Genomic DNA, 22,500 nt, shown 5'->3' on the forward strand with positions numbered 1-22,500 from the left:
ACCGGTAACACTTTACAGTAAGGGCCACAAATTAATTGATAATTAAATGCCGATAATCAGTTGAACACTCATTATTCCTATATTAATGAACTGTTCATTAAGCATTGGTTACTTATTGAATACTTATCAATTAGTAATTGACTACACAGTGAACTGGGCAAACTAAACTATTAGTCAAATGTGTACTCAATTACTAATTACTGAGTACGTAATCAGTAACTAATGTTTATTGATTACTTAGCAAATGAATAAATAATGAGCATTTAATGACACATTAGCAGATAATCATTAAATATTTGTGACCCTTAATGTAAAGTGTTATCATAGATCAGGTGATGTCAGAACGGCCCAGTTCAGCAGGGGGACAGAATAAAATGAAATTTTAAGACATACTACTTTATCAACACCTGACTGCCCGTTGGTCCTTAAGCAGGCCTGTTGATTGTAAATGCGGTGTATAAACAGTAAATTAGTTTCTATTAATCTGGCTACAAATTTCTAAACTTTGGCCGAGTAAGATTCAGTGTGTTGGTGCCCTGTGAAGATTTTCACATCCCTCGTCCTCTGATTGTGTTCCCCTCTCTCTTCTCTGTGTTCACGGACGTCTTTATCAGTCTTCAGACGTTTATCCGTTAACCTGCCGTTAAAAGTGAACGCGAGGCCAACAAGTACAAGCGGTCTTAGACTCTGCATTCAGCGCTGTGGTGCAAAGTGTTCTGTTCATTAAAAACCCTCATTGGACCAAACAGTGACCACGACATCAGAACATTGAGACTGATGACATATGACACCCGCCAGAGCAAGCCATCAGTCAGAGTCAGGATCCAATGACACAAAAGCGCTGGTGACACTTGCTGACACTTAGCTGTGGTACAAAACATGCCAGATTCATTCATAATAGATCATAAATAAGAAATGCAATATAAACACATGCAATATTGAACAGTGCTTATGTTAGGATTCGTTACGGTTCGGCCTGAATTTTCACCCCTTGTTCCTGAGCTACAGGGCGGTGGTTGAGATCTTCCTCTGAAATGAGACCCTCTAATAAAAGAGCATCACTTCATTAACAGCTACTAGCGCCGCTCTGTAGGCGACCCTGCCCGTCTGCAGGGACAGCAGAGGAGGGGAAAGTTCAGCTCCTCACTGCTGGGCTTTAGTTACATTTAGGGATCAGACGCCTTCAAAGAGGGGGGCAGTTATTTATTATCACCCCCCACTAATTCTTCAGTGATGTGAAGCTGAAGTCGGAGATTCTCCAGATTCTTGTTCTAATTTCCCCGTTCCACCTTAAATGGAGCAGCAGGTACATTCTGGCGCTTCAGGTGTCAGAACTGCTGGACTATTTAAGGTGGAACGGGAAAGTTAGCTAGCTAGCTACCGAGACGTTAGCATGCTATTAGAGATTTTTCTGCTCGTTATGAAGAAAAACGACCAAAATCCACTGAAACCCCATTAAACTGAGATCAGACAGGGATTACTGTGATTTTAACAGAGGAAATTCCCACATTTGTGGGTTTCTCTGGTCTCTTGTTCTCCGTCTCGCCGGTTTCTCTCTTTTTCTCATATCTCTCTGTTTGGAGTCTCTGAAAAACCTCCGTTTGGAGGATCATGTAGCCCCAACACTTCACCCCACCCCTCTATCTCAACCAGAATCAGGACCCCCACCCCTAGACGAGAACGGGGAAACAGGGGGGTAGGGCTCAGTGGGAGGGGCGAGGGGTGAAACGGGACGGGGCCTAAGACTGAACTCAATAAGTGAAATTGTCATTGTAAGTGTGAAAAACAGAAGCAGTGTGTGAAAGGTTTGTGTTTCGGTGCTCATGTTGAGAAACGAACAGCTGATTCATTTTGTTTTTCGGCATCTTTGAGTGCGAGAAAACCCACACAAGCAGTAATGCATGTCATAAATGTCAAAATGGGAAATGAAATGGTTTTAGATTTAACTTGTGATTTGTAATTTAACCAGTTTATTCTAAAATCAGCATAAAGATATATAGTCTAGCAAAGGCAGAAGGAGGCGCCTCAGCTTTCGAATCCTGAGACAGCGACTAATATGTGCTACTGCAGGTGCTACCTGAGCTGTGATGGCCCAAAACCTCTTCTCCAACATATCCAGAGACATCTGCACCCCAACAGCTATATAGAAAGACAGAAGGAAAGACAGAAGGAAAGAAAGAAAGACAACAACTGAGTCTCATGGGTTCGTCTTATTTAATTAAGTTTCAATAAGTAAGGCAATGCCTTGACGCTACCATCAAACGATTCAGTTATTTAATGACTTGTAATTGTCTTATTAGCTCAAATTCGACTCTAAGACAGGTTTTTAATTTTAAAAGCAGTGCAGTTTGTTAAACCTGTGTGACAAAACAAACTTCATCAGAAAGTTTTTATTATGTTCAGCACATCAATAACATTATTTTCATTGTGTAAATGCAGAGCTTGAACGTTAAAAAACACAAGGAGCAAGGGATGAAAGTGAGGTGAATGCAATTTTCATGAGAAGTGCGCTGAGGCCTTCAGAAGCAATGAGCTCAAACAGCTGTAACACAAGACGAAAACATGAATCACCTTCTTTAGATCGCTGAGATATGCTTATCACCCCTAAGGTCTGGACCAAGGTCACTCTAAGATTTTCCATTAGACTCCAGGGGCCACATTACAGAAACATCTTAACAGAGTACCAGCTCCACCTTCATCATCTCATCATTAACTCCAGATCAGAAAACAGCATCACACAAACATCCTAACTGGACTAAACCTCCTAAATCCTGTCCTAACTTCAGGATGAACCCCAGCAGGGTCCTGACTTCTGTTTAAGGCCCGTTTCTCTGGTTCTGAGGCGGCTGAGTCAGGCAGCGTAGTTCAGTTTAAAACATCTCAGACGCTGCCGACTCGAACTCCACCGCCCCAGTGGAGTGATGGTGGTGAATAATGAGGAGCCGGAGCTGAACGTGTGGCTGTTTATTAGGAGGAGGAACGTTAGCGCGCTCGGCTGAAGAGCTTGGGAAATGGAGACTGAAAATGGAGAGAGGGGCAACTCTGATAAACAGCAGGGGGCGACTCTTACACGTTACTAGGTTTAATGTCATGGAAATGTATGGACATGTGCTTCCTTTGCACGTGGTGTTGGCGAAGGCAGTGATTCTGCTCACTTTACTCTGTTTAGATTGTTAGTTAGAAGCATTTTGAACTGTTGCAGCCTAACGACATCTTTACACTGGACTATTAAACCCTCTCTCTTTCTCCCATTAAAACACGACCCTTCTTCTACGTGTATGACGGCGTCTCTGCAGACAGCTGTCGGAGAGCAGCTGAGATACGAGATGTTTAAGGCCTAAGAAGAGAACATGGTTTAAAGCTGCACTTCCACGAGGGCCACAAGTCACATCCAATCAGCTTCACCAAGCCATTCTCCCAGCATGCATCAGCGCTGTGAGATCCGCCCACTCCAAAGCGAGCTAAACATAGTTCCAAGCACACAACGGGAGTCCCAGAGTCACAGCTAGACATGGCAAGAAAAAACCTGCAAGCTTAAGAGAGCAGGCAGGCCACATCTGGCAAACACTGCGCACCTCCACCCTCTGCCAAGCAGAACAGAGCGCTCAGATAGGCACAGGTACAGGTGCGCACATTTGGCAGGTAAAACACACCATAATAACAGACCACTGAAAGAAAACGCCAGCGATAGTCCTGATTCCAGCTGACAGCTTTAGCATGACTGCTGCAGTGAAGCTCTTTCATTTGGGCCAAACGGATTATGAGTCAGGTGGAAAGCAATTTTATTAATAACTTTATATTAAGTGTCTCTAATAACTGTATAGTCACACATGAATAACATATGCAGCAACTATGTAACGACTGATGATCTAAGCAATGTTACAGATGGATTACATATCTAAAGATTAAGAGACCCTTATTAGTCCCACAGCGGGGAAATTCCACCTCCACATCTAACCCACCCATGAAGTGAAACACCACATACACACTAGTGAATACACACACACTAGGGGGCAGTGAGCACACTTGCCCGGAGCGGTGGGCAGCCCAATCCGCAGCGCCCGGGGAGCAGTTGGGGGTTAGGTGTCTTGCTCAAGGACACCTCAGCCATGTGCTGTCGGATCTGGGGATCGAACCGGTGACCTCCAGCCCACGACTACCTCACATACCCCAAATAAAGCCTATGTAATTACATTCATGTTATTACCCTTGTAAATAAGCATTAATAAACATATCTGAAGGGTTACGTCAGTGATCATGATGAGCTTATGTAGGTGTCAAGCAGTCTTATGAACTGTACCCTACTGTAAAGTGTTGCCAGTGTATCTCAACCCCTCTTCATAGGCTCATAACTCTGGATGTGAGTATTGTATGATCTCGTGATGGAAATGGAATGGAAAGGGCGGCTCTACGGATTCAGGAAGGGTTTGATCTGGATTTCTGACCTGAATCATGTGAGAAACTGCTTTGTGGTATCACCCACCAACACCCACACTCCAAGTGCCAGAATTGACCATCTGCTTCTTTATGATTGATTATCAGTGCAGCTCTAATCCGTAAAAAGTCTGCAAAGAGTTAAAACAGACAGATTATGCCTGCAGCCCAGTGCTGATGTGCTCACTAGAAGAAGAAGCATGCTCTGGTTTTGAATTGCCTTGTTTGGTGTGGACAATCAAAAAAGAGGCCTTTGGCTCCTGGTTGACCATGGTCTCTTTGTTTAGTGCAGACCTGAGTGCAGACGGAATGTTTACGCCTGTCAAAACGGACTGAACTAAAGACAAAGTTCAGTAGGTCCCCACGTGACAAGGTAGGCATGAAAGTGCCTTTGATGTAAGACTGCTCAATGTTGGATCATTTCCGTTGGTCCATTCATCATGATATTTTCACACAGTCCAGAAGGTCGGCTGGTGTTTTCAAAATTGTGTGAATCAAAGTGGAGATGCATGATTTTGCGTAATTATCATAAAAGGCAGGTTAGAAGATTAAAGATTGTTCTTAGCCTCACAGGATCAAAGTACTGATTAGTTTACTACCAGCATTGTTCAGGTAACAGCTCAGTACTTGCATCTGAATGGACAGTCAGACATCCGGAGAAAAACAGGACCAGATAACCACGAAGAGAAAGACAAAGACGGATGTCTGCAGTTAAAAATAACAGAGTCAGTCCATTCACTAAGACCAGTTAAAAGCAGCGTGCACTGACCCAAAGCCGGCCGGCCGGCTGGAGGACGTTGTGACATTGCAGAGCATTTCTGCTGCCTCTCTCTCTTTCCCTGTCTCTGTCTTTTCCTCTCTCTCTCGCCCAGCTCACCTCCCACAGGAACCACTTCACCGCACCTTCCTTTAGGAGGCTGAAACGCTTCAGAAACCCACATACGGACTGATCTGGGCCACCAGCCATGAAGCGGGAGGGAAGGGGGTGAAGGTCTTTGCAGAGCAGATGCTGCTGTTGGTCACATTTGGGATGAAAATGGCAGGAACTTGTGAGCTGCTTCACAGCTGAACGATGGGTGCGCTGGTGGAGGGGTGGAGGGACGTGGTGCAGGAGGTGAGGAAGGGATCCTGGAGAGCGTTAGAGCAGTACAGCATGGGACATCAGCACTACAGGACTCTTGTTTGTTTTACATGCATTATTCACAGAGCCCTGGCACAGCCGAACGGCTAAAACACACACAGGCACACGCTCACACACACACACCTGCTGGGGACATCGCCACAGGCCGCAGCTACCACTCCACCCCACAATATGCTATTAACAGATGCCTCCGTCTTGCAGTGGACACCGAGGCCACGCTCTGCAGAGGATATGCTAATGCACACGTTGTGAACTGCATAATGAATGAAGCAGAGTGAGGAGACTCCAGAAAAATTCCAGTGTTTCACATTTTCAGCCTAACTCAGTCTGTGAGGTGTAAACAGAGAGATTCAGAGGGTTTGGTGTGAAATGTCTTTACAGTGGTGGTGATGGGAACCAGGCGTCGCCATGACTACAACACAGATATAGACACTTTATTTACCATCTAGAACCACCAGAGAACCCACACGAGTCTTCTGAGCTTATATGGAATGATGGTAAAATAGGAAAATCTGCGTTTTCTTTTGGGGATTTATCCTCACAACAACTTGCATGTACCTCTTTCCCCAAAACCGACTAGCTGGCTTACTATTAAAAGTTCAATAAACTGAAAATCTTAAGGTCCCTGAACATTTTTGAGCTGAAAATTTGTAAAAATGCAGTAGGCAGGTATTCATAACCATTTAATACAATAACTTTCTGTGAGGGAGCTTTTAGAGGTGGACGTCTAAAAAAAGAAGGATATTTTCATTATTATGTGAAACTGTCAATGATTTGAAGAAGAGAAAGAGTTGCTCTGTATCTATTCTTGGAAAAGGTTTTGTTTAACTTTCATGACAAAGATCAATCTACTGTTGCATGGGTGCCTAAACGCCGTACAGTGGCTGCATTTCATTTGGATAAGGTTGAAAAATCTGCTGAAGGTTTCACAGTTCAATGTAGAAGAGAAGAGAAGAGAAGAGAAAGAGGAGAGACAGAGGAGAGGAGAGGAGAGGAGAAGAGAAGAGAGGAGAAAGAGGAGAAGAGAATAGAGAGGAGAGGAGAAAGAGGAGAGGAGAAAAATGAGGGAGAGGAGAGGAGAAAGAGGAGAGAGGAGAGGAGAAAGAGGAGAGGAGAGGAGAGAGTGGAGAGGAGAAAGAGGAGGGAGAGGAAAGGAGAAAGAGGAGAGGAGAGGAGAAAGAGAAGGGAGAGGAGAGGAGAAAGAGAAGGGAGAGGAGAGGAGAAAGAGGAGAGGAGAGGAAAGGAGAAAGAGGAGAAGAGAGGAAAGGAGAAAGAGAAGGGAGAGGAGAGGAGAGGAGAGGAGAAAGAGAAGGGAGAGGAGAGGAGAGGAGAAAGAGGAGGGAGATGAGAGGAGAGGAGAAAGAGAAGGGAGAGGAGAGGAGAAAGAGGAGGGAGAGGAGAGCAGAGGAGAGGAGAGGAGAAAGAGGAGGGAGAGGAGAGGAGAGGAGAAAGAGAAGGGAGAGGAGAGGAGAAAGAGGAGGGAGAGGAGAGGAGAGGAGAAAGAGGAGAGGAGAGGAGAGGAGAAAGAGGAGAGGAGAGGAGAGGAGAAAGAGGAGGGAGAGGAGAGGAGAGGAGAAAGAGGAGAGGAGAAAGAGGAGGGAGAGGAGAGGAGAGGAGAAAGAGGAGAGGAGAGGAGAGGAGAAAGAGGAGAGGAGAGGAGAGGAGAAAGAGGAGGGAGAGGAGAGGAGAGGAGAAAGAGGAGAGGAGAGGAGAAAGAGAAGGGAGAGGAGAGGAGAGGAGAAAGAGGAGGGAGAGGAGAGGAGAGGAGAGGAGAAAGAGGAGGGAGAGGAGAAAGAGGAGGGAGAGGAGAACGAGGAGGGAGAGGAGAGGAGAAAGAGGAGAGGAGAGGAGAAAGCGGAGGGAGAGGAGAGGAGAAAGAGGAGAAAGAGGAGGGAGAGGAGAACGAGGAGGGAGAGGAGAGGAGAAAGAGGAGGGAGAGGAGAGGAGAAAGAGGAGGGAGAGGAGGAAACCTGCTCCTTCCTGTGAGAGAGGGAGGCTGAGTGAGCCTCTGGCTGCATCACCGTGACTTTCCGTCCGCCAGGCTAAATATAAACACCAAACTCTCGCGCCTCAGTCTCTCTCAGCGCTCAGACCGAGGCGCAGGCAGGAAGTGAGGTCAGCGCGCTGTGTTCATTATGCATGTTTCTGCCCAGCGAGCGCAGCGACTGCGCCGCGTCCTCCACTGCAGGCGCTGAGTCACTGCTTTAAATAGACCAACCAGCACTGATACAGCAGGTTTCAGCCACGGGTAACGGTGGTCTGCACGCCTGAAACACGGCCCTTCAAGGGTTCTTTAGTGAAGGCAGCGGGCCTATAGAGCACCATGACCACTCAAAGAACCGCATGCAGGCTTACATGATTCTTTGCATCATGAAATGGTTCTTCAGAATGATGCTATATGGTTCTATACAGCACCAAAAAGCGTTCTGCTATCATTGCAATGCCAAGCTTCTAACAATAAAAGAATCCCTCTTGGTGCTATATAGAACTCTTTTCAAAAAGGTTCTATGTAGAACCTTATACAGCACACTCTCCATCAATCTGAAGAACGATTTCACAATGCAAAGAACCATTTAACCACGCAAATGGATAAAACTATACAGAACCACTGCATTTACGAAGGAACCTATGAGGAACCGACTTCTTTAAGAGTGTAGAAGAGCAGCTTGGTTGCAATAGCCTTTCTTTTATATTCAATAACAATAAACTCTACATCTATAATTCATTCATTCATTCATTCATTCATTCATTCATTCATTCATCAGCTTTCTCCAGCTCATAATGGGAGACCCCGAGCTCATTTCCACCGCTTGTATTCATGATCTCATTCTTTTGGTCACTCCCCAAAGCTCATGACCACAAGTGACGGTTGGGATGTAGACTGACATCCCAGTAAACAGAGACCACATCTCTGCTGCTGCCTGTCTCTGCCCACTGCATTATCTGTAATACAGACTTAATTTCAAATTTATACAACAGGTAGTTCAGGCCAGGTGAGCTGATTGGTTGAGAGCCGTTCTAACTGCTGTTATTTCACCAGAACATCACGATTTATTCACAAACACTGTATCACTGCACTGAGACGCTGTTGCTAAGCAACGACTCTGACAGCTGTAGGAGACGCTCGAGCCATCTGAACGTTTTCACTTCTTACTTTACCACAAACAGAAAACGGACACTGTTAAGACCACATCTGACCGACAGCCGATTTGGTCAGACTCTGAAGACGAGACGACGCTAAATTCCCAAACCGTCGTCTCCACTGAGCAGCTTTTCAGTCGGCAGCTGTGACAGAAGAACAGATGAACAACCTGGAATCAGCCGGAAATGAACCCAACACCATTCGTCAAACTAAACGGGCTGTAAGAAGCTTCACAGACCGGCTGGGAAAGTCTGGATCATTTCTGAGATTCTGGGAAAGTTTTGATCATATTTGAGATTCTGGACTGTTCTTGAACACACCTGGGATTCTGGAATAGTACTGATGACATTTGATATTCATCTTGGTCTTGGTCGTATTTGAGATTCTGGAATGGTCTTGAGAAATGAACATAAGTGTGCCTAGATAGGGAGAGCAGATTTAGCCAGCAACACATGATCATGGACCGAAAATATAACATGCTGTATGCCAGATCCTCTTCCTGAATGAGGAGTCAATGACAGCACATTATCTTATATCCTGATCACTGTACAGCCTATTTATGATACCACATCAATACCACTGCCATTCTCATCCATTAAGCAGAAACTGGATGTGTTCAGGTTCAGAACAGCCTGAGAATTTCCAGGTGAGGGCAACAGAGCTCAGTATCCAGCGGGCAGACCGTTCAAAGACAACAGCGCTACTACTGAGCGTCTGAATGAAAGTCAGATGGTGAGCTGGGGTGCGTCTGATAAAGCTGTAATAAATTGGGCATTTGAGTAAAAAGCCCTGTGAATAATAGAGGAGACAGGCTGAGGGAGAGACCAGGAACAGGCCCATCTATCAGGCTGCAGCTCATTAACAGAGTTTAATAAGAGCAGGAGAGGAAGACCGTGTTAATAATAACAGCGAGGCAGGAACGACCGGCGAGATGGGGAGATTTTACCTGCCACGTTTCATGACTGACTAACTAACACCTTCACAACACTGACCTGAATACAGCCAGTCAGCACAGTGTGACTTCAAGCCATCAGAGGTTCAGCTGGTACGTAATACCATCCAACAGTGGGGCTTTTGGTAAATAGTAATAGTGAATGACTGACAGCACGCTGATGTGATTGGGGTCGGGTCTGGAAAGCTTTATCAATATGGTGTTTTGTTTTTTATTATATGCACGGCTCCATTCTTTCGGACGTTATTTGGTTGTTATATAATTATATAATTACAGATTAATATGTTTATTAAAAAGTGAAGGGATAGCCACTGTTACTAAAGCATCTATACAAGCGCACACACTCACTGACTAAGCACTATTCCACTAAGCACAGGTTCAAGCGTCGTTTGAAGAAGCCACTAAAGCTGCTGCAATCCAGGTCGTCGACTCCTACTAAAGCCAAACATCAGCAGCATCCAGTACCGTACACATTTCTATTTCAGTTACATCGAAGATTCAGGTTGTTTTGTTTTTGATTGTTATAAACGGCTCTTATTAAAAAGTGAAGGGACATTCCTGGATAATACACCCACTGGTAACCTACCAAAGGAGGTTTGCTTAAGCAGGATCTATCTGATAAGGTCACCATAATGTCAGCATCTTCTAAGCCGTTTCTCCTTCTGGGTCACAGAGGGAGCTGGAGCCCATCCCAGTGGTCATCAGGCGGAAGGCAGGATACACCCTGGACAGGTCGCCAGTCCATCGCAGGGCAGACAGACAGACACAGACAGTCACTCACACCTAGGGGCAATGTACCATGTCCAGTAGGCCTGACTACATGTGTTTGGACTGTGGGGGGAAACCGGAGAACCCAGAGGAACCTCACGCAGACACGGGGAGAGCATGTAAACTCCACACAGAGAGGATGAACCCAGGCCCGACTTGCTGTGAGGCGACAGCGCCACCCACCACACCACCTTCCTTGGTCAAATAAACATCAATTAAAATTAACACACATGTTTTGTGTCAAGTGGCCAAAAAGGTGAAATACATTAACAAAAGAAAACGATACTGGACCAATGCAGGACTGAGGAACTGAGGACTACTAACACTACCCAACTTCACTGCATACTTAACAGACATCATAACAAACAACACTGAGAGGTTTGACCCAGCAGTCACTCAGAGAAGCCCTGGACCAACAGCAAACATCAGCAAATGATTCAAATTTCACTGTGAGGGACGTACAGGCACTAAGTGTGGTGGACATCTCATTCAGCTTATTCTTACCATATATTAACTTTTAGACAAGCTGGTATTTTAACTGAAACCTGATAATAAATACAGATAATTGGCCGAATTTCACGCGTGGAAAAACATCTACGTTATTAATTATATTTGTGGTTATATAACATAAACTGCCAAAAACAAAGCCAACAATCCACGGCTCAGTGAAAATTTCACTACCACAAATCTGGTCATCCTGACGCGCAGAGTGCAGAGCAGCTCCAAAGTCTTGCAGCAACTTTCGAATGAAATGAGATAATTACAGTGCTGGATTCCTCAAACTGATAACTGGCAAGTGTGACGAGATCATAATACATCAGACTTGAAACAAACACGACAACACATTGAATTAAAGCACAGTTTGTTTTAGCTTCATTCAAAATAGCTGTGCTTCACTGTGCCTCAGATACCATCCTCTCGTCTTCGCTCTAGCAAGATGCCAGATCAGAAATATCTAAGACCTTGTAGCTTCCCACTGACTGAAACTGGCCATTCACACACTCACATACAATTATATATATATATAATATCACTACTCTCTGAGGAAAATCTCCAAAATGGTAACTTTACCGGAGAAAGAAGAAACCTACTTTACTTTACATGTAAGTCAATGGAACCAGACGACTTTCCAAGTTATTTTCTGTCACTTTTTTGGTCCATTCATCATAAAATTCACACACAATGTAAGGAACAAAAGATATTTTCAAATCATGTAAAAAACACAATATAAAGGGCAACTTTATATTTAGATCCACTGATCTAAAATCTGGATTACCAAAATTTTATCAGAATGTCTCCTGCACCACAAGGGGACAAAAAATTTTGGATAAAGTTTACACAAACGTGGCTGATGCATACAAAGCCACACCCCTCCCCCACCTCGGACTTTCAGATCATCTTTCTCTGTTTCTACTCCCCAAATACAGTCCAGTCATTCGGAGGATCAAGCCTACAACCAGAACTGTAAAGATCTGGATGGATGGGGCTGACTCCTTCCTTCAGCACCAGTTCCAGCACACTGACTGGAGCGAGTATGCAGCCCGGGCCACCACGGCCTCACAAATCCACCTGGACACCTACACTAACTCTGTCCTGGAACACATCAACAACTGTGTGGACAGAGTGACAACACAAAAGACAATAATAATATTCCCAAATCAGAAGCCCTGGATGAACAGAGAGGTTCGCTCTCTGATCAAAGCCAGAGATGCTGCCTTCAGGTCAGGAGACCGGGAGGCTTACAGCTTGGCCAGAGCCAATCTGAGGAGAGGAATATCCATAGCCAAGCACTGCTACAAACAGCGGATCGAGGAGCACTTTACCTCCTCTGACCCTCGGCGTATGTGGCAGGGCATGCACACCCTTACAGACTACAAGCCACCGAGCACTGCGCCATCCACCAACAGTGCTTCACTCCCTGATGAGCTGAACCACTTTTACGCTCGCTTTGACCGGGGTAATAAGGTGACATGTTTAAAAAACGATCCTCCACCAGACGATAATCCACTTGAACTTTCCAATTCGGATGTCAGTCGCATGCTGAGCAGGGTGAATGCACGGAAAGCAGCGGGCCCTGATGGTGTACCTGGCCGTGTGCTAAGAGCCTGTGCTGAGGAACTCTCGGGTGTCTTCACACACATCTTCAATGTCTCGCTGGCCCAGGCAGCTGTCCCATCCATCTTCAAGTCTGCCACCATTGTGCCAGTGCCAAAGCACTCAACTGCTTCAGCCCTGAATGACTTCCGACCTGTTGCACTCACCCCAATCATCTCCAAGTGCTTTGAAAGACTAGTTCTTTCCCACCTGAAGTTCTGCCTACCTGCTACGCTGGACCCACACCAGTTCGCATATCGGAGCAATAGATCCACTGAGGATGCCATCTCCACAGCACTACACACTGCACTGACCCACCTGGACTGTCAGAACTCATATGTGAGAATGCTCTTCATTGATTTCAGTTCAGCATTTAACACAGTGATCCCGTCCATGCTGATATCCAAGCTCAACCATCTGGGCATCAACACATCACTTTGCAACTGGATTTTGGACTTCCTGACTAACAGACCCCAGTCTGTTAAATTAGGCAATCTCCATTCATCACACATCACCCTGAACACTGGCGTTCCACAAGGCTGTGTTTTGAGTCCGATACTGTACTCCCTCTTCACCCATGACTGTGTACCTGTTTATGGCTCAAACACCATAGTCAAGTTCGCAGACGACACCACGGTGATAGGCCTGATCACAGATAATGATGAGACGGCCTACAGGGACAAAGTACAGCATCTCTCCTCATGGTGCCATAACAACAACCTGGCACTCAACACGCACAAAACAAAGGAGATCATCATGGACTTCAGACGGACTAGGAACCAGGCTCACACCCCCATCTCCATCAGTGGAGTTGCAGTGGACCAGGTGTCCAGCTTCAAGTTCCTTGGTCTCCACATCTCCAAGGATCTCACCTGGTCCTTGAACTCCTCCGTCCTCATCAAAAAGGCGCAGCAGCGCCTTTATTTTCTACGGAGCCTCAAGAAAGCTCACCTGTCTCCCAGGATCCTGGTGAACTTTTACCGCTGTACCATTGAGAGCATACTCACCAACTGCATCTCTGTATGGTACGGTAGTTGCTGCGCTGCTGACCGCAAAGCACTCCAGCGGGTAGTAAAAACGGCGCAGCGCATCACAGGCACCGATTTACCCACCATCGAGGACATATACCACAAACGCTGCATGGGCAGGGCAAGAAACATCATCAAAGATGTTACCCACCCAAATCATAGACTTTTCAGCCTCTTACCATCTGGCAGGCGTTACAGGAGCCTCCGCTCCCGCACCAGCAGGCTTAGGAAAAGCTTTTTTCCTGAGGCGGTTATCCTGACGAACGCTACACAGTCACTTTAAAAAACTGCACTTCCAACACCTTCAGCACTGATGATATACTTCATTCATACAACTTTCATTTGTATTGCTGCTCCCTGATCTGTACAGTATCTATTACATCTACATGTCTATATTTGTATACGCATGTGTATATAATAACCTACATTCATATTACTGCATATCTCACTTTATGTATGTGTTATGTATATATGTATATTATATACTATATATTCAATATGTACATTCCTGTATATAAACATAATACACAGATAGATAGATACATATAACACTGCATATATAACACTATATTTTATATTGTATGTCTCATATTTTATATTACATATTTCACATTTCACTTATACACACATGTATATAACAGTTATATTTATGCACTGGTCACTGTTACCACCGCACTTTATGTAAATAATGTTATATATTGCACTTCTGGTTAGATGCTAACTACATTTCATTGGCCCTGTACTTGTACTCTGCACAATGACAATAAAGTTGAATCTAATCTAATCTAATCTAATCTAACTTTCTAATTATGTCAAAAACTGAAAAACAGCAAAAATGGAGATAGGCGGCACTGATCTGCTGCGTCTGATCCGCTCAGACCAGCACAACACACACTAACACACCACCACCACATCAGTGTTACTGCAGTGCTGAGAATGACCCACCACCCAGATAGTACCTGCTCTGTGAGGGTCCATGGGGGTCCTGACCACTGAAGAACAGGGTAACAGAGTATCAGAGAAACAGATGGACTACAGTCTGTAACTGTAGAACTACAGAGTGCAGCTATACGGTCAGTGGAGCTGATAAAGTGGACAGTGAGCGGAGAAACAAGGAGGTGGTCAGAATGTTGTATATATTCACAGTACAGAGCAAAACCTTTAGGCACTATGGATCTGCAGCAGGCAGGTGTTTCAAGATGTCCAAGTTCTTCTGCAAAAGCACAACAAACAGGGAAGGCTAAGGAGCAGAAAAGCAGCAGTCAGCCACAGAAACTGAGGCATCGAAAGATGTCCAGCACTGCTCTCGGCTCAGAGCTGGCGAAAGCCCTGGGACCCTGGTACACCCCCCTCAAGTCCAGAGAAGTATTGTCAGTTGGGGTCTTCAGGGACGAGTTGTGATTAAGAAGCTGTCTCAGAGGGAGAAAAAAAGCCAAGCGGCTCACCCACGCACAAAAACAAAACGGCTGGGTGCAGAAAAGCGACGGCAGGTGCTCTGGACTGATGAGTGAAAAACAGATGTTTTAGTCTGTAACAGAACGCAGTTTATCTCCCGGGCTGGAGAGTGCTACGTGGAGCAGTGTCTGCATTCAGCACTGAACATGCTGGAGATTCCCTGCTGGTTTGGGGCTGCAATTCTGCAAATGGAGCTGGTGATTTAATCAAAATGAATGGTCTCCTACAGGCAGGCAGGTTCTTATCCATCATCCAGTACCATTAGGGATGTGTCTTATTGGTCCCACATTCATTCCCCAGCATGACAATGACCCCAAACACACAGCCGATGTCATAAGGAGCTTCGTCCAGTAAAAGGAAGACCAGAGAGTCATCCAACAGATATATGGCCCCCCCAGAGCCCTGATCTCAGTTGGGGGCGACATAGAGAGACAGAAGCTATTAATACAGCAATGTCTGTATAAGAAATACAGCAGGTTCTTCAAAAGGTTTGGAACAACCTGCCAGCCAAGTACGCCAAAACCCAATTTATGGACAGACAATCTGAGCTGCTTTACAGGTTTCTGAGTGCTTCTTGTGGACTAACCCACGACTAACCCATACATACATTTTGGACATCAAAAAAAAAAAAAAAAAAAAGTATATATATATAGCTTTTGACATAATTTAAAAATCCCTGTTGCCCTTCACTCTGTGTGTGAACGTCATGATGAATTGACCTAAAGAAATGGGCCAAAGTGACTTGGAAAGACGTCTGGTTCCATTGACTTACATTAAAAGTAAAGCCAGTTTTTTCCTTCTCCTGTAAAGTTATCATTTTGGAGTTTTATATATATATATATATATATATATGTACACCAATATGAATACATATAGAAGCTAACCCCTCGATCTCTTTTTACTCCAGGGCCAGGGTCTGTTTGCCTACAACTGTGTATAGGGCCTGTAAGGCTCGGCACATCTGAGTGTGCATATGTAATAACGTGCGTAGGTAAGGGGGTCAAGACTTGTAGGAGGATGACGTCTGTATCAGACTCACCTCACTCCGACTTACCGAGACACACTCCCACACACATACGCAGGCACACGCATACACACACGCACACGGTGTTCCCACATTTAGGAATGGCACCTGCCCTGGACACCAGCCCACTCCCCTCCCAGAAGGGTGGCCTTTTATTTTCACGCCTCTGCTCTGGTGCATGTGGTGCTTAACGCTGCTTTAAGATGATGTGAGTGTGGTTTCATATGAGAGACGACTGAGCGGCGCGGTGTCTCTGTGCGGTGCTGATGATACAGGATGCTATCGCTTGCAGTGAGTCAGACAAATCACCAAGCCAATCCCACCTCACTCTCCTACTCCGTCTCTCGCCCTGTTGCTTAGGTAACGTGATGTCACTGCAGCCCCTGGCGACACCTTGGAGACATGCCAGAGAAACGTGATGCTCTTTTCACTGCCTGCCACTGTGCAACACACACACACACACACACACACACACACACACGCATGCATATTAAGCTAAACGGCTCTCAGTCACACCTTTATGCACACTGTACACAATCATATGTAAAAGTTTGGGCACCCTGATCAAATTTCAAGTGAAAATATTTGCAGATTTTAATGCACAATTACTTTCTATTTGCTGAAAGTAATATATGATTTTTATATTCTATTTTTCACGCATGTTATTAACAAATTGTGCACTTAAATTTGCAGATAAAATGTCATATTTAAGTTCAAGTGTGATCCTTCTACAGGACGTGCAAACCATTTTCACCATATATCTCTAACATAGTAACTTTACCCAAGAAGGAAAAACTCCCCGTACTGTTAGTGTAAGTCAATGGAACCAGACGTAGTTTTGGTCGGTCCGTTCATCATGAAATTTATACACATTATTTATGTATATTTTACATTAAATAATTTATGCATAATTTGTGCATACCACTGTATCTGTAATGGGAAACTCTTCATTGTAAAGAACACATATTGAAGCTTAATTAAAGTCTTGCTCTTTTTGGTCAATAATAACCCATTTAGACCATTCTAAACGGCAGGAAGTAATCATATAAATATGGCCTAATATGACTTTATATATATTTAATATATATCGTAAGAGCTATTAGGATTTCAATAAGTCATTAATACTTAAAGACATGCTCTATATTCTAGAGTGCGGTTGCATTCATTACTGATTCGAGGCTTGAAAAATGCTAAGTAACTTGGTTTAAGCCCAATATTCCTAAATCAGGATTGTTTCAACTCATTTTAACAAAGATATCATTATTATGTACTGCGTGATGGTCTCTGATGTACTGAAAACTGTGGATTATGGATTATTCAACACATCTTGAAGTATAAAGTGACTTTTTAATCTCTTAATAGCTCTTAAGTAATATATTCAAATAAAGCAATAAACATGTAAACCTGTAGGAATCAAACGCTACCAAATATAAACTGGCACAATGTAAATTAGGAGATAATGCATGCTCAATAATTTGCATAGCAAACTCTTAAAGACGTGTTATTACAAATGACGCATGTATCAGTGATTTTTATATAATAGACCCCCAATTATGTCATAATTCATATTAAATATTCAATAAAATGTATAAAAGAATAAACCATTTAGAAGCGTCTAATAACAAGACCTTATATAAGATTATTAAGAAAGAAAACGTGGCAATATGAGCTTCCACAGACTTCCACAGGGCAAAGAACTGCCCCCAGTGTCACGGCTAAAACTGTTCATTATATTGTTTGGTTATTATGTAAATGAAAATTGAAAATGTTTAAAGATAAGAATCATCACTTTTGCTTGCTGGTTTGTCGTCTGCACTCCTGGGTCTGAGCTGGAGGAAAGTGGAAGGCAATGATGTGTAGAAATGCATTCCCTATTCAAAAACGTTCAGTTAAATGAGCGTGGAGCAGTAAAATAGTCCCAGCAGCGCAGACGGATTAGCAGGTTGTCGGTTTTCAGCATTGGACGCAGCTCTTTAGGGGAACTGCATGGCTGCATGTGGCATGTTACAGTTTAAACTGCAGTTTTGCTGTCGTTTTCAGGTTCTAAGCCTATTGGAGAATATTTTTATTGCAGAGAATAAAGCCCTGTTGGAGCTGGATTAGCTTTATCTGGAAAGGTTGCTGTAATATGAGTGATTACCGTCAAGATCCATACATTTAATCCAGTGTGTTAAGTCTGCCAAGTAATAATTCGCTCTTATCAGGTCCACATCCTCTCCATGCAGGCTCTCCACTGGTGTCCCACAAGACTCGGTGCTCGGTCCTCTTCTAGCTCTAGCTCTCGTGGCTTCTCTTATCACTGCTATGCTGATGACACTCAACTAACGCTTTCTTTCTCTCCCTCTGACACACAGGTTTCCAGTCGCATCTCGGCATGCCTGTCTGACATCTCTACATGGATGCCAGCCCACCACCTGAAGCTCAATCCCAGCCAGACTGAGCTGATACTCATCCCTGCAACTACAGGTCCTCATCATGATCTCACCGTCTCATTAGAGAACTCTCTGATTGTTCCGTCTGTAGAGGCGAGAAGACTTGGTGTGACTCTGGATGGCCGGTTATCGTTCTCGACTCACATCGTTAACCTGACTCGGTCACGCAGGTTTCCCGGGCCGGCCCTTCCATTAGGCGATATAGGCAAATGCTAGGGGCGCCGTCTGTCCAGGGGGGGGCGCACGCGTGCATGTTTTTTTTTTGTTTTTTTTACAAATGAACAATTAATAAATATGAAAACAAGCAAAGTCCACATAATACTAACTAATAATAATAACTTCACTGTTTAATAATATTAGTCAAATTAATAATTATTATAATAACAACACACAACACCTATCACCCACGCACCCCCCCCCCCCCCCACCCCGGCCCCCACGCGTTCAGCGCACCTCGTTACTGTTTCTCTGTGAGGAAAAAAGACAGCGCCACAGAGTGAGTGACATCTCCCCGAAAAGATGTCTAAAAGGCAGAAAGGGCAGAAAAAGGAGAAAAGAGGAGGAAGAAAGGCGGCGAAAAAAACAGAGGTAATATAATATGGTGAATTATATCATATATATTATACAATAAATGTGTTTGTTGTACCGTAAAAGTTCCCTTCAGAAAAATAGTTACTAGCTAGCAAGTGATGGCGTCAGTTACCCCCTTCCCTAAACTCATTAAAGACATTTGAAAAGACCCCCCCCCCCCCCTTTCACTAAATAAGCAGGTCTTAATCCTCGTTGATTAGAGACTCTACAATAAGCAGAAAGTTGCTCTCTGCACTGCTTCATGTAAAATAGTTTTAATATTTTCTGTGCAACAGCTTTATATTCATTTATTATTATACGGTTATATTTATAATTCATTTACTTTTTATTTGTTTCTTTAATACTGATTTTCGTTCTAAAATAAACAAACTCAAAATCATCAAGCTTTGCCGAGTCTGTGAGTGTATAAACCCGATGATTGATGATGCAGGGGCACCAACCAAAATCTCGCCTAGGGCACCACATTGGTCAGGGCTGGCTCTGTCCGGAGGATCCGACCCTTCCTCACCCGAGAGGCCACCCAGGTGCTTGTGCAGTCTCTGGTCATCTCAAGGCTTGACTACTGCAACTCACTCTTGGCTGGTCTTCCCATGCGGGATTCAAGCCTCTGCAGCTCATCCAGGATGCAGCAGCTCGGCTCGTCTTCAATCTGCCCAAGTTCAGCCACGTCACCCCACTGCTGCGCTCCCTTCACTGGCTTCCTGTAGCTGCATCAGATTTAAACCCTAATGCTGGCCTACAAAGCCAGAAATGGACCAGGCCCTACAGACTTGATGGCAATGGTGAAATCTGGAACTGGACCACAAGCCCTTAACCGCTCATGTACAGCTCGGCTTGACCTTCAAGACACGTGGAAGACCAGCGTGGAGAATGTTCTCTGTACTGGAGCCCAGGTGGGAGAACGAACTCCCACTGGCTGTCGGAACAGCAGAGTCTCTCACTGTCTTCAAACGCAGACTGAAGACCGTCTCTTTACACAGCACTGAGTACTGACTGTACTGTATTGCACTACTGTTTAATTCTATTCCTTTCTCTCTCTGTATCTACAGTGGCTTCTGTTTCTATCCGTATCTGAGCTCAGGACCGTCTCTCTCTCTAACCTGTTGGTAACTAGCAAAGATACTTTCTCTAGACAGACAAAGCACTTCTGGTAAGTCGTTCTGGAAAAGAGCGTCTGCTAAATGCTGTAAATGTAAATGTAATTCCAGAGCATCTATACTACCACCTAAAGTTCATCAAACTCACAGCTCCCTCAGTAATATCAGTCCTGATCAAATCGAGAAAACCGCACCTCGATCTGAGGATCAGGCTATCAACTCAAATGGAGCTTTATCTGACCCAATTCCTCAAGCCTCAGGTTCATACCAAGCCGCTGAATTCCACATTTCTGTGTGTATTGCCTCCTGTACGCTTTGATTAGGTACCATCATTTCAAACTGCAGAGATCAGATGTAAAGTCTCCTTCTTCGTCCAACGTTGCGTTTATTCATTTACTTTATTACCATCATATTTAACATTTAGCCGCACAACATGTTGTCATTGCTGGGAAATGTGGCGCTTGTCACATAATGCTGATGTAAACAGAACTGGAACATGACGTAAACTGAGCTCAGTAATTAGGAGGGTTATGGTGAAGTAAACATAAGATTATGAAAGCTACCAACTAGGGAAAATAACTGGACAGCTTAAATAATCCCAACAAGTCAAACACTATATATACCCTGATGCCCGGTTCCACCAATCAGCACTGCGCTCCACAGGGTTCATTAGTATTTTACAACACAGCTCAATCAGTTTTCAGTCCGTATTATAATTGATGTCGGTTAACAATAAACTGTTGACTAATGATGGTCAGCCATTGGTCAAAACGCATGTGGCAGTAAAACCATCCAGGGTGAATATTTAGGCCTTAAACACCACAGAATCTGGCACAGCACACACATACGCTGCTCTACGCACCTCAGAGAACACAGTGAGGAATATTCATCAGTGCAACACATCATCAAGAGGGGAAGAGAGAATGAGTACCATCAATCAACGGCGTACAATAAAATAAACCGCTCAGTGCAGCACATCATCTATCCTGGATTGCACTGCACATGAAAAAGTGCAATGACATCATTAATCTCCTCTCATACCTGCTTTGGCGCTTTGGATTGGATTATTTTCCTAATGTGAGAGCCAGCATCTCCTGTTATGCTCTCTGGCTCTATTACTAAATAAATACCAAATCAAAAAAAGCATTGCTTTACATCACCGGCTCGACGTGGTGCTAAAGTGATGGTGCTTTTCCATGTTAGTTTCAAACAAGCTGAACAGCAGGAAAAAAGCAAAAAACAACAGAAAGGAGTAGTTTATTAATCTACTACCACCCGTATTTGAATGAAAACAGTGCAAAATAAGATACGCCATGTTTTACCTTATCAACTTTGCTATTTGGTAAAAATACATTCATTCTGGAATTGATGCCTGCAACACATTCCAAAAAAACTCGGACAGGAGCAGCGCCGTGTAATGCTCAGCCTCAGATGCTGCCTCGGCTAATCAGAGACTAATCGAATTACCCGCTGCCCACCTGTTTTTCCCGTTTTGTACTATAACACTAATGTTTGCTGTCTGGAGTGGACCAGAGGAGGATGGGCTTCCCTTCTGAGGCTTGGTTGGGAGTTCTTCCTTGCTACTGTCTCCACTGGCGACGCTCAGACCCAGATTTTCTTTCTGAAATGCTGGTTGTTCTGTAAAGCTGCTCTGTGACAGCACCTGCTGTAAAAAGTGCTGTATAAATAAACTTTAGATTAGGAACATTGTGACATGTTTGAAAATCACTGGAAACTGGTAGATGCAGTTATTTTTGGGCATAAACGGAGCATCTTGGAAAGGCCGAGTCCTCTATGAGCGAGGATGAGTCAAGGCTCGCCACTTTGTCTAAAACTATAAGTAAATAATCTTTTAATAATAAGATTCCTCAGTGAGCACCTGCAAGGATTTGGGGCTTTTCACCTTCTACGGTGCATAATAACATCAAAGGATTCAGGGAATTGGGTGAAATCTTTACATGTAAAGGAAAGAAACGCAAATAAATGTCTGTGACGTTTGACCCCTCAGTATCTGTGATGGAGATCACCACATGGGCTTGGAGATACTTGGACAAACCGTTATTAATAAATTCTCTTCACTGCTGCATCCACAACTGCAGGGTAAGACTACTGTACAGTGAAGCTCATACAACATCCAGAAACACTGCAAACTCTTCTGGATTCAAGCTCAACTCAAAACGACTGACACGCAGTGGAAACATGCACACAGTCTCAACTTTACCAGAAAGTATTCGCTCGTCTGGCTTCACTCGCATATGAACTTGAGTGAGATCCCATTCTTAATCCATAGGGTTTAATATGATGTCGGCCCACCCTTCGCACCGTGATTCCCCCTCCACCAA

The 22,500-nt window shown here is 44.2% G+C and overlaps 1 protein-coding gene across 3 annotated transcripts in view; it reads right to left on the minus strand.

Moving 5' to 3' along the window:
- The window catches only part of cacna2d4a (calcium channel, voltage-dependent, alpha 2/delta subunit 4a), a 230,781-nt gene that overhangs the window by 44,068 nt on the left and 164,213 nt on the right, over window positions 1-22,500 (minus strand). For all 3 annotated transcript variants that reach the window (XM_037542278.1, XM_037542276.1, XM_037542274.1), the window contains one exon: window positions 2,078-2,139. In XM_037542278.1, the coding sequence (XP_037398175.1) occupies window positions 2,078-2,139 (62 nt within the window). The remainder of the gene's footprint in view (window positions 1-2,077; window positions 2,140-22,500) is intronic.

The sequence above is a fragment of the Pygocentrus nattereri genome, chromosome 1 (assembly GCF_015220715.1).
Source record: "Pygocentrus nattereri isolate fPygNat1 chromosome 1, fPygNat1.pri, whole genome shotgun sequence".
Taxonomy (NCBI): domain Eukaryota; kingdom Metazoa; phylum Chordata; class Actinopteri; order Characiformes; family Serrasalmidae; genus Pygocentrus; species Pygocentrus nattereri.